Source organism: Lepisosteus oculatus, chromosome 1 (assembly GCF_040954835.1).
Source record: "Lepisosteus oculatus isolate fLepOcu1 chromosome 1, fLepOcu1.hap2, whole genome shotgun sequence".
Lineage (NCBI taxonomy): Eukaryota > Metazoa > Chordata > Actinopteri > Semionotiformes > Lepisosteidae > Lepisosteus > Lepisosteus oculatus.
The window spans coordinates 34,043,447-34,056,960 of NC_090696.1; the positions used below are offsets into that span (position 1 = coordinate 34,043,447).

Sequence of the window (13,514 nt, forward strand, 5' to 3'; positions counted from 1 at the left end):
CTGTTAAAATGTCTGTAATATTAATTTTGAATTTGTTATGCCTCAAGAATGGTCAACACATTACTGCATAACTATATTACTTCACACGTCATTGCCTATTCGCGATTTGACATTTATGATACTGAATGATTCTGGATGAATGGCACTAAAAAGTCCAACAATTAAATAATTTCTCCTCATAGAAATTTGTTTACACAGATCACTTTCTCAAGTCTTGATCCCCAGACGCATACAACAGAGACAAATTCAGCTGGAATCTGAATTGAATCGTTTTATATTTACTACTTTACTTAAAAAAACAGCCTTTGGTCAGTAACATATTTTAGTTTTTGAATTTGTGTAATGGACAGTATTTTCACTAATATTTTATATTATCTAGAAACGTTATCTGAAATGATCATGTTAACTTTTCTCATTTTCCCTTTCGAGGGTCGCGTCAGTTGGTAAAGATTTATTCTGAATTACAGTATTATCCTTCTTTGGCCCTAAAGCTGGACACTGTCTCTTTAAACCCGAGTCACACTTACCGCATTACTACGTAGATGAGAGCGCAAAATTCATCAGGCATTTTAAGAAGAAGATAACTATTGGCTGCTGTACTGTTATCCCAGAGAATCGCCAGTGAATTGTAAGTGCTGAAAACAATCTACAGATTTCGTGTGTATAGCCTTTAAAGTAGTTCAGTCCTTCTCTGTTTTAGGAGAATGTGTTACTATGTATCGGATGTGCTTAGTAGCTAGTCGCGTATATTTTGTTTCAGGAAATACAATCTAGCACCTCTCCACTTACTCCTGTATTTCCCAGTGTGTTTACTACAGCCGGACAGCGCTAGGCCAGAGTTCTGTCGGCTCACTAGAATTTTTGTGCAAGTGATTTTTAAAATACCTGGGAATTTTCCAAATTAAAGTACGGGTGGTGAGATTTTAGAGGTAATCTGCTAGTTTCACTGCATAAAGTATTTTTCTTTGAATTGGAAATAATGCCTCTACTGTAGATCGGTGTACTTAATCGTACAGTGAACCTACTCAACAACAGCATTACTTGTGTTCTGGAACGTTTTTTAAAAATAATTGGTTTAAAGTTATTTAACTTCGGGAGACGGTTGTTAAAAAGAGATAGTAGTGCATTTCGTTTTTTACGGCAATGGTAATGTTGTCTTATCTTACTGTAATTTACTGTACTGCATGCTGGTGCTTTTTTGCATTAACGTGTTTCACGCGTCATATAAAACATTGTATCAGTTTATAGAACTGGCAGAAAAAACACATTTAGAACTGAAATATATCATTGAAGATTAAAGACATGCATGCAAATGAATCAACTAAATCGTTTAACAAATTACATTTTCAGCCAATAATGTTTTCAATTCTGTCATATTATGGATGTTACATAAAATTTACGTACTACTTCAATTTTTAAAAGCTTTTGCCATTCATTTGCCAAAATCCAAAAACCTTTTGATTTTTCTTATTTGCAGTAGGCTAGAGAAGAACGCTGTATTCTTATGACAGATCTTGTACTTTAACAATAGGACACGATGATGAAGCTTTTAGTATCACTAAGACCACTTTAAAACGAGATGAGTATTAGAAGGTATTGAAATAAGCTAACACTTAAAATTGTTAAAGTTAATTTGTCAATTAATATTCTGCTTGTGTACAGTACAGAAAGTGTTTTATACTATGAGGAATATATTTATGCCGTGTGAGGTCTGGGAACTACATTTGTAATCTCCAAAGAAAGTTACCTTATTTCAGACTTTCTGGATATTGTGCAAATCTAGGTAACTCATGTTTGAGTAAGATTTACTTGGTTGGTTGGGGGAGAACATGATCGTTTCTGTTATTCTTGGTTCTGTAACCGTACAGTTACAATAACAAGTTTTGTAAGATTTATCCTTCCGCCTCTCCTGCATTCAACACAGATTTCCAGAAAGTGGTCTTGGAATTTTGTCTCCTATTCCAAAGATGGCTTCTTAAGTTGGATCACAACATTCACAGTGTGGTATTTTTTAAAATATACCCCTTGCTCGCTGTTTGGTAAGAGCCATCTTGATTTGCTTTGGTATTGCAAGAGCCATCTTGATCTCTCCATCTGCTTACTTCCCTAATAACATGTACAAAGGTCAGCTGGAAAAGAGGGCACCCATCTTAAGAGCAAATGAGGTACACTCTGTGTTGTGTGTAAAATGCAGTAAGACAAGATTAAACAATTAAAGTTGTCCAGTGGATTTCTGAAATGCTTTTCAGCAATACATTTCTAACTGCTTTATCCAGTACAGGGTTGCAGGGCACATTGGAGCCGAACCTGGCAAGCCACAGGTGCAATGAGTATGAATCCTGGATGGGATGCCAGTTTCTCACAGGGCAGACACACACATTAGGGCATTAGGGCCAGTTTTCCTAGAAGCCAATTAACCTACCAGTAGGTCTTTGTACTGTAGGAGGAAACCCACACAGGTTATAATAATAATTGCTCACACTTATATAGCGCTTTTCTGGAAACTCCACTCAGAGCACTTTACAGGTAATGGGGACTCCCCTCCACCACCACCAATTTGCAGCCCCACCTGGATGATGCGCACACCAGAACGCTCGCCACACATCAGCTATCAGTGGGGAGGAGAGCAGAGTAATGCAGCCAATTTATTGATGGGGATTATTAGGAGGCCATGATTGGTAAGGGCCAATGGTAACACCCCTACTCTTTTCAAGGAACCCTGGGATTTTTAATGACCACAGAGAGTCAGGACCTCGGTTTACGTCTCATCCGAAGGACGGCGCCTGTTTACAGTATAGTGTCCCCGTCGCTATACTGGGGCATTAGGACCCACACAGACCGCAGGGTGAGTGCCCCCTGCTGGCCCCACTAACACCTCTTCCAGCAGCAACCTTAGTTTTTCCCAGGAGGTCTCTCATCCAGGTACTGACCAGGCTCACACCTGCTGAGCTTCAGTGGCCTGCAAGCTGTGAGGTGCAGAGTGATATGGCTGCTGGCAGATGCGGGGAGAGCATACAAACTTCCTTCAGGTAGCACTGCAGGAGCTGAACCCCAGCATTGCTGACCGCTACACCACTGTGCCGCCCACCTTTTCAAGATCTTGTACAATAAAAAGAAGATCTACGTTTAACTGACCACACTAGAGATATCAGTCTCATCTAAGTCAATATTGCATTGCAGGGTAGGTGATGAAAACAGGAAAAATAATACCTTTCCACTGTAACAGTGCTACATGAAATCTTTGGTCCTGCATTGACAGCGGCCTCCATTCAATACCTTCTGAGAGAGAGGAAGAGGACCAGCTGAGGGAAAACAGAGATTATGCCTGTGTCTGAAGGTCAGAGATGAGGTTCTGTACTGAACGGCGAAATAGCCATGTGACCATTATAGCCGTCCCTATCGGGAGGCGCAGCTGCAGATAGTCTTGTTAGTGCAGGATTCCCACACGTTTATCAGCACACTGTGGCCCGAGTGCGGCTCTTGGGCCTCCTGTGCGCTTTACTGGTGATTAATTATTGAAAACTTGTGACTGCACCACATCCTCACGTCCTTGTCCAGTCCGTGTGCTTGTTTCTCCCTCAGTCTAAGTACAAAATACTGATCAAGATCCTCTGCCAAAGGATCAGCCCTCATTTACCCTCTAGCTTTCTCCTCGTACCCCCTCCCCTTTCCCCTGCTAGTTTAAACACCCAGACCAGCATGTTTCCCTTAAGTACCTAAAGCAGGTTCTTCCCAGGCGTGTCAGGTTCCTGTGATTGCTTACTCTCTTCCTGGGACTTGTAGATTCACAGCCTTCAATCTGTCCATGACTCCATTTCTTTTAACGGTTTGTTGGGACTATATTGGTGCTATGTTATGCTGCCCCTTGGCGGGGGGGGGGGGGGGGTTAGGGCTCTGGACTCCTGAGTGGAGGGTCATGGGTTAAAATTCTGAGTGGGGACACTGTTGTGGTACACTTGAGAGCCCAGATTGCACTAGCAGACCCAGACAACCTCTGGAAGCTGTTCCAATAGTGTCAGCCAAATGAATAAGAAATAGCCTACATGTAACATGGTGTTGATGTAAACTTCTGAACCCTTATCATATATCTCTGGTAGGAACAAATGATTGATTTGTATGATAAGTTGGGGGGATCAGGTTTCCAGAAGAAGATTTTCTGATGTCCCACGCTAGATTTATGCTTAGGTTTTGATCAAAACCTTATGGTGTGGCATTTGGGTTGCTGTTTCCAGGTTCTTCTGTAGTGAAGTGTTTTTGGGTTGGGTTTACCTGTTGGGTATGAAGAAGGAAGTTTGTGAAACAAACAGTAGCTGGGAAGTTTCAACTAACTTGATTATCTTGGAAAAAAAATAGTCCACTTTGAGCAAAGATATTTGAACATTATAAAGCCCACTTCTTTTTTTTTTAATTGTGCACTTTCGTAGAATCTGTACTGTATATTGAAGATGTTATTCCAAAGTTGTCCCTAATACTGTACAATTATATAATTTGTCCAAAAAGTAGTAAATTTTACTGTGGAATGAAACATTACTTAATAATTCTGACCCTGACCCTGACTGGACTCCAGGAATGCTCAGTATTGTGTTATGAGAGCCAATGACACAGTGACTTAGCCTGAGAAAACTGTTACAGCTGTGTTAATACTTAGCTCTAAAGTCCCAGCTGAAGATACGTATCAATCAGCAGTTATTGCCTGAGGGGTCATTTCAGACATCGTACCTTCTGACAGGATCAGTCAGACCATCACTAGACCAATAGGCATTTAATTGCACAAATCTCTTACTAAACAGGAGCATGGACTTCTGGCATAGACTCAGAAGTATGGCTCATGTTTGCTGATTGAGAAAGACAGTATAATAAAAAGAAAGTGTGAAAAAAATTGCCTGGGCACTGAGATGAAATGTCTGATTAAAGGTTAGATACAGGAGTAGTTGCAGTTGAACTAAATGATTTTGTTATAGCTTCAGCTGCTGAGAAAAATATTAATTTGAAATGCTATTTGCTTATTCATTTAAAGGGAACTGCAATGCTATTTTTATATTTCGGGGTTAGAATCAGCATTGATGAGTGTATTTCAAACATTCCTAAAAGGAAAATATACACATTAACTTGTAAAAAACTCCAATTTAAATCACAAAATAGACAAATTTTCCAGGTATACACAGCACCATATTCTGTGATTCAGAATGACGCAACAAAACTTCCAGTGGTGTATTGTGGCCCTATTACATTGTAAACAAGCAGGCTTGTGAATACATCTTTTTGAATCCAATAGATATATTGCTCTCGACTTCAAGACGTTTTTGCTTGTTTACTACTTACTACTACTAACGTCTTAACTCCTCATGCAGATCACATTGGAACATTTCTGCAATTAAATATCTGCTGCACAGCCTGTACGTATTCAGTCATACATCACATACCATTAGTTATTGCAGTGACTAGTGAGCAGGAAGGGCTGCATCACGTCACAATTTGTGGAAACTCTTGGTCTCACCAGTGGCAGGACCAGGGGTTTGTGATAACTTGGCAACTAACAGTACTTTCACAAAGTTCACGATTTTGTGCTTAATTCAAAATTTGTAAAATGTTTCTATAGCGTCATGGAATTTATTTGTTACTGAGATTTAATAACCATTCTGAGAATTTGGGACTGCATTTCTCCTTTACAAGCCACATTTAAAAATGACTGTTATCAATTATATTTTTTTTGGTTTTCTGAATAATGATTCATTCAAGTAATAAAGGCTCCAAGTGATTGAGTTCATACAGTAGCTGCTACTACATGTCAGAGTTGTTGCTGCAGGTGAATCTACCATTTTGTATCTGCTTTATCCAGTACAGATCAACCATTTTCATTCTGTGTGAATTTTTGTTAATGCTTAGCTCAGTTGTCTTTGAAATGAGCTATGCACAGGGAAATATTTTAAGTACCTGTTGCTATCTACAAACAGTACTCCTGTCTCAGTGTGCAGAGTTCACCTGTTGAATGTTTTATACTGGAAATAACCATCTTATCCTCTTTAGAAATGTACTCTTTTAATGTGCATCTGTGCACACAGGGACAACAACCTGTTTTTGCACTAAGGGAGAAAACCAGAGACCCCCGAGGATACCTATGTGAACAGGGGGAGAACATACAAACCCTGTGCAGATAACACTCCAAGAATTGAACCCAGGGCCTCAGTGCTGCAAGACAATAATGTGAAACACTGCGCCAGAGTGCCCCTAGGGATTATTATTATTATTTTTAATCGTATTTCTCAGCAGTTATTTTTGATGCAGGCCTCCCAGTGTGAAAGTGAAAAATCACTGCTAACATACTCGATACCAGCATGGGAGCAATCAGGGCTGTGCACATTCTTCTACTTAAAAGTGCATCTTTACACCTTACATTCATTTTCAGTCATGCGGACATACTGTAGACTTTTTTTCCAGTGTGTAGACCTATTCCTTGACCCTCAGAAGTGAGATTTACTCTTGATATTTGCACGTATCAGGATGTCAGGCCTTGCTTTCCCAATTGGAAAATGCTTACTTCGCGTTAAATGAGCTTGAGTATCAGTCAGCACTTAGTTTGCCCACACGAAAGAACACACCCGTGGTTTTTGTCTACACGATCAAGTTGATATTCTTTTTGTGTTTAGGGAAATATAGGACATTTTCCTCAGAATTTACAATTAGATAAGAACACAAGAAAGGTTACAAACGAAAGGAAACCACTAGTCTGTTTGGTAATTGTTAGTTAATTGATCCAAGCTTGTTTCTTATATACAACCATGTCTTGAAAGAAACTGGGTTATTCAACAACATGGCTGTTCCATATTGCAATAAGTAACTAAATAACTAGCAACCATATCACCCTGCAACTCACTACTGGCAACCCACTGAAGCTAAGCAGGTGTGAGCCTGGTCAGTACCTGGATGGGAGACCTCCTGGAAAATACTAAGGTTGCTGCTGGAAGAGGTGTTAGTGGGTCCAGCAGGGGGCGCTCACCCTGTGGTCCATGTGGGTCCTAATGCCCCAGTATAGTGATGGGGACACTATACTCTAAACGGGTGCCATCCTTCGAATGAGCCGTAAAACCGAGGTCCTGACTCTCTGTGGTCATTAAAAATCCCAGGGTGTAGGGGTATAACCCTGACGTCCTGGCCAAATTTCCCATTGGCCCTTACCAATCATGGCCTCCTAATAATCCCCCTCTATGAATAGGCTTCATTACTCTCTGCTCTCCTCCCCACTAATAGCTGATGTGTGGTGAGCGTTCTGACACATTATGGCTGCCGTCGCATCATTGCTGCACATTGGTGGTGGTGGTTTACATTACCTGTAAAGCGCTTTGAGTGGAGTGTCCAGAAAAGCGCTATATAAGTGTAAGCAATTATTATTATTATTAATAACCCTTGGGGTGAAAAAGTGTTTTCTCTTCTCAGACTTAAATACAGATCCATGTAGTTTCCCTATGTTATTTTGCAGTCCTTAGTAGCGTCAGAAAGTATGGAAAGCAAAAAATAAAAATGTGTGAGCACAAATTCTTTTGTGATTTCAATCAAAACCCAAACCGCCATTAACTGTTTTTAGAATGTAGGAGGGTCCTGTTTCACCATGGCTTGTTTTTTACAGTTATGGTATACAGTAACCACCTTTGAGAAGCAACATGGCACTGAAAGCCTCCTTTGTATGAATGGTGTGAGGAACTTTACATTCACATTTGCAGTCACAGAGGCTGGTATTGTAAGTGTTTGCGGCAGGGGAAAAATGCACATTTAGATAGAGGCTGACAGTTATTTAGACCAAATTTATGAAACTCCAGGGCCTTTTACAGTGTTCTTAAAGTTAAGATTTTCAACATAAACCTTTGGCCAATCAGTATCTTTTCTGAAATGCATATTCTTTTTAGTGGACTGGCTCTTTGAGACTACAGGAATGACACCCTTTTTTTTCCCCATAGATTATCAGTTACCTCTTCCTTTTATGGTAGCTGTGTTCGCTACATAACTTTAGAAATGTAGGGTTGTGTTGGCTGTTCACTGAGAAGATTATGCAGTTCTGAGACATCACATGACTATCCAGGGTTGTTTTCCCCAAACTATGAAAGTCCTTCATGAAGTGTTTTCAGGGCTTTTGGTCAAGTTAGATACTGAATGAAACAGTATAGCTGTTTTGCCTCATTTTTGAAGGTTTTCAGTTTTGTTTCCAATATTAAAATATAAAAAAGAAACACTGCACACAATACTGGTTTGAAATAATGAACCACATGATTTGCAAATAAAAAAACATAAAATTGGGAAATTGGATTTCCCTTCCTTGTGTGTCTTGTACCGAATTAGTAGTGGTGTAGCCCCACGTTTGTAAGGCTGTTCTGGTGTAGAGCTTACAAGAGGTGCCTCCTACCAGTTGTCTCTTGTTCAGTTGTTGCGTGGAACCTGTTTCATCACTCTCAGTGACAGCTCCACTAAGACAGGAGGGTGACTATTTTCAGCACCTCATTTTCTAGTGCATGACAAAAGGTTCTGTGATCAGTGCTTTATGTTTGCTTTTGGAAATGTAGTTCTGAGAAATTCTGTTTAGTGTGCTGTTTAGGAGAAAATAATGAGAAATGCTAAGAGACTTTGTGTTAAAAACATCTGTATCATGAGCCCAGGGAATCAAGTTAAGTTTTAGTAATTAAAAAACAAGATAGAAATTAGATTAACAGCTAAGGTGTTGCCAGTTTTGGTGTCTTCCAGGGGTCTGGTTTGTTGGCCTTACCTTCTCAGACTTCCTCTACATAATAAGTTTTCTCTTCTTTTTGGTGTAATTTAACAGGCCTGTGTTCTTGTTTCAGGTTTGTTATTTTTGTTCACGTTGTCTGAAAAGAAACTGTTCTGTAAAAAAAGGCAGCAGCAAGAACTTAATCTCTTTTTTTATCGTCAGAATAGCTCTTACTGTCTCTGGTCATGCTGACCGCGGAGTGTCACGTATTAGGCTGTGATTCTGGCACTGTATCAAGGGTTTCAAGATAAATAAAGGCAGAAAAGGAGCCATTTGTTTTCATTAACACAGAGATGCCTCTTACAGCCTCTGGCTTATTTGGCTGTTTCCAATAACAGTAGGTCCATGTAGGCTAATGAACAAAGATTTAAAATATGATTTAAAAAATGCAGTACAGAGAGGAAGTAGGTGAAGTTTACTCGTTTCAGAAAATTTTTCTGTGAAAAAATTATCTAAACTTTTTTGCAATTGGCACATTGAATATTTAATCAGTATAATCCAGTAAGATTTTATAATAGCATATTATTGATCATATGATATTTAATATAGGTTTTGATTTCCTGAACAAGGATTGTTCAGTGGCTGAATCTACATGGAGAGAAGAGATGGATAATTGCTTGGCTTAGTGTCCCATTACTAAAGAAAACATTCCATAGGAACTTCTCCAAAAAAACCAAACAAACACTGCACAAAAAGGTTTTGTTAATTGTGTCTGCAAAATGCTCTAACTGGAATTATTGTTTTGCATACAAGCTTTATTGGAGGAGAGCACATTTTTGAAGATGGGGCGAAAAAACGGGTCTTATGGTCTTTGAAGTGTGTGAGAAGAGAACCAGTGTTGTATGTTTGCAGATTACTTTGTCTTCTAAATTCTTCTCAGGTGAATAAGAGAGACAGGAAACATCTGGAACCATGAGCAACCCATACGCCCACATTGTAGAACCTCTGGACCCACACAAACCAGACAAAAAGTTCTACAACCTCTGCAAGCTGGGAGATCCCAGATATGGTAAGATACCCGTGGTTCTCATATTTAATTAGTGGCTACAGCTGTATTGTTTGTTTCTTGCAAAACAATGTATGTTTCTATGCTTTCTCAACCACTGTTTTTGTCTCAGATTTACCAGTGGATTTATCAGTGGAAAGTACCTCAATACTTCCATTTCTGCTCATGCGCCAAAGTGCTCTTTCTTCATTAAATGATTTTATTTATTTTGCTCCAAATACACCTGTATAAAAGCAGTATTTGTCTGCCTGTGACGCATACTGTACGTAGGCCAGGCAGAAGCGCAGGCAGTCGTTGTGCGTCCTGTTACTATCCTAATTGAGGCAAGATGCAAAAAAAAAAACTGACACGCGATCTCCCTCCCGGCAAGGAGGGTGTGAAGTGTAATGTGTATTTACTGCTTGACAAAAAGAAGGCTCGAAACTCGGTCGGTCAGAAACAAGTCTCAGGTTTCCTGGATGATCCCTGGCTCATCCGGGCCAGTGTAGCTCCACCTGTTACTCCCACCACTGCCAGGCTGGAGGAGTGAAGGCAGACAGCGGTTATTCACTCAGTCTGCAGTTGATGCGTATTGAATGTATTGATGTGTGACCAGATCTTATGTATTTCTTCTGTAACAATAATTTATAATATACTTTTTTTAGTATAAAAAGGTTATCAAATTTTATTCTGTGGCAAAAATATCCCTAATGCCATACTCACCCCAATGAAGCCCATATACGTTGCTCCTATGTCAGAAATACATTCCCATTGAACATATACTATAATTTCATTTAATATTTAATAATTTAATCATATTCCCACAGCCGTCCTTTCCTGAACCTTGCCCTCAGCACTAAGCGAGGCATTGCCTCACTCCTCGTAGGCAATATCGATCGTCATATAGTGTGTTTTGAAGTGTACGGGTTGAATCCAAATTGAACATTTTTAATTTACAGAAAGCAGACTGTGAGAGAAGGAGACCGCGGTTAAGAGAAGTAAATTAGGATAGGATAGCTATGAAATCTGAGGGAAATATATGGCAACTGTTCAAATCGACTACTTGAAGCAGCAAACAGGTTTATCCCGATAGTTTGCAAATCAAAAGCTAAGAAACAGGTTCCCAAATAGTTCAACAATCATGTAGGAAAATATAAGGGGATAAATAATAATATTAATTATTATTATTACATAATAAAATTCTAAAATAAGAGCAGAATCTAGTTGAAGAAAAGGAGTAGAATGAATTGGAAGCACAGGTAAATGTGACATTAGAAAGGACAGGAAATGAATATTGTACGTCTGTTATTATTTCTTTCTCATGGACAGATCGCCTCCCGTTCTCCATCCGGGTGCTGCTGGAAGCCGCTGTGCGCAACTGCGACGGGTTTCTTGTAAAGAAAGCTGACGTGGAGAGCATCCTGAACTGGAAGGAGACACAGACGCAGAGTGTGGAAGTGCCTTTCAAGCCGGCAAGAGTCATCCTGCAGGACTTCACGTGAGTCTTTCTCCGTCACAGGACTGAGTTCTGAGGGCAGCTGCTTGCCTCGTGTCACCTGAAACTACAAGAGAGCTGGGTGGGTTCTCCTGTGTGGGCCTGCATTTGGTGTTTCGCCGACAGGTGCACATCGATACGATACAGACAGGAGCCTCAAGGACACACCCTCCAGCCTCCACCCTCTCTGCTCCAGCTGAGATTTTGAAAGAGCTGGCACCGGTCTCATAATTTTAAGAACTTGTCATAGTGTCACAGTGAAAAGATGTTTGTAGATAGTATCTGGTGATGTACTATGCAAACATTTCACACACACCTGTTTCTCTCTTTTTAAATTTAAAAAATGGAAATTTCAGGCGTATTTTTAAGAAGGAATTTACAGTAGTATATGCATGACTGTATTTCCTCATTCTTTATCCCTGTTTTATATTACTGGCAAGGCATTAAAGGCTGAATTTGTTAAAAATGAATAAGGTACACAAAACACATCAGATATTGCTGACGTCTGTAGTATAACTGTATGGAAAATGAAGGGTGCATCACACAGACGTACTGTATACACCTGTCTGTTGTACTTAGTAGAGAATGTGTTCCTGCCGTGTGAAGGTCCCAGTTTTGCTCTTGCTCTTGTCAGAGGGGTGCCTGCTGTGGTGGACTTTGCTGTGATGCGAGATGCTGTGAAGAAACTGGGCGGCGACCCAGAGAAGATCAACCCAGTGTGCCCAGCCGACCTGGTGATTGATCACTCCATCCAGGTGGATTTCAACAGACGGCAAGTGTTCCTTCAAACCACCTTGTGTTCACTGCTACTCAGTCGAAAATGGCCAGTTTGTAATTTCACTGGTTAAAACGAGAAAACATGCTTGTGATTTGGTGGAATTGTAGATTATTGTCATGTAACATCTCCTGTATTGTGACTTTATTGATGCCTTGATGAGGTTCATTCACGAGAATATTCATTGGACTTAAGATAAGATAAGGTCACTTTGTTAGCCGTATACAATTTCTTGCATTAGGAATTTGTCTTTTCGCATACCCCAGCTTGCTCTCCATGAGACACACAGGCAGGGAGAGAGAAGCCTGAGGTCAGTGTGCAGGGTCAGCCATTTATACGGCGCCCCTGGAGCAGCTGGGGTTAAGGGCCTTGTTCAGGGGCCCAATGGAGTAGGATTCCTCTGCCGGCTGCAGGATTTGAACCGGCAACCTTCCAGCCACAGGCGTAGATCCTAAGCCACAGAACGACCACTCCGCCCCCAACTTCACTGGAGTTTGACCTTAAAGGAAAGAAGTCCTCAAGTAAAGCATTTTTTATTATGATGGAACACTGTGATTTATCATGTATTATTGAAAACATTACTGTTGACACAATTCCTAGCAGCATTGCTAAAATATCATTTATCTAGCTACCTGTCCTTCTGTGAATGATGTGTTTTGTTTGATGTTCTTTAAAATGTGAGTGTGTCTAGATGTGAATTTGTTGGAGTTTGAAGTAATATGTGTATGCTTGGATATGTACTGTGCAGTCATGGCATAAGAAGAGTTGTATTTGTTCTTCACGTTCTTGAAATATACCATGTTGATTTATATAATTATACCATACACATATTGTCTGATTCTTCATAAATTTGTCTTGCATCAGAGCAGCTGTGTTTAACACAAAGAAACATTACATATACAAACAGTACAAGTATATATTACATTAAAAATATATTTAATAATAAATATAACAGACATCAACCCATACATAATCATCTTATATCACTCGTACAGGAATCCACACAACTACACCAAAGCCCTGTAAATGTATCCCCCCACAATTACTCTAAGCCCATATAATTGCACTTTTGCACATAATCCATTGGTAGAACTTGCCCATAAACCGTTACTCCTTTATTGTGATAGCATTTACTGATTGAGTAAGGAATAACCATTTTCATCATTTTGTTATTTAGATTCAATTGTGTCTTAAAACTTTCACCCCCCTCTCATCATCTTATTCCATTTTTTCAATAACTTTTTGCATGTTTGTCACACTGAAATGTTTCAGATCATCAAACAAATTGAAATATTAGACAAAGATAACACAAGTAAACACAAAATGCAGTTTTTAAATGAAGGTTTTTATTATTAAGGGGAAAAAAATCCAAACCTACATGGCCCTGTGTGAGTAGTAAGGAGTATATATTTTCTGTTCAATATGTACTGTATCTTATGGGATGCTAATTTATTAAGCTGTTAGTTTATCCATTTCTTTTTATGGAACAAGTAAACGTTTATTC

General features: G+C 39.6%; 1 protein-coding gene across 3 annotated transcripts in view; it reads left to right on the plus strand.

Moving 5' to 3' along the window:
• The first annotated feature begins 522 nt into the window (after positions 1–522).
• Positions 523–13,514, plus strand: part of aco1 (aconitase 1, soluble) — a 32,842-nt gene continuing 19,850 nt past the window's right edge. Inside the window, exons 1-4 of one of the 3 annotated variants that reach the window (XM_006629721.3) lie at positions 523–628; positions 9,636–9,764; positions 11,070–11,238; positions 11,870–12,007. In XM_006629721.3, the coding sequence (XP_006629784.1) occupies positions 9,668–9,764; positions 11,070–11,238; positions 11,870–12,007 (404 nt within the window). In that variant the 5' untranslated portion in view covers positions 523–628; positions 9,636–9,667. Of the gene's footprint in view, positions 629–1,128; positions 1,147–9,074; positions 9,093–9,635; positions 9,765–11,069; positions 11,239–11,869; positions 12,008–13,514 lie in introns of those variants that run through there. The other 2 variants (XM_015344951.2, XM_015344952.2) reach the window with 2 other exon arrangements.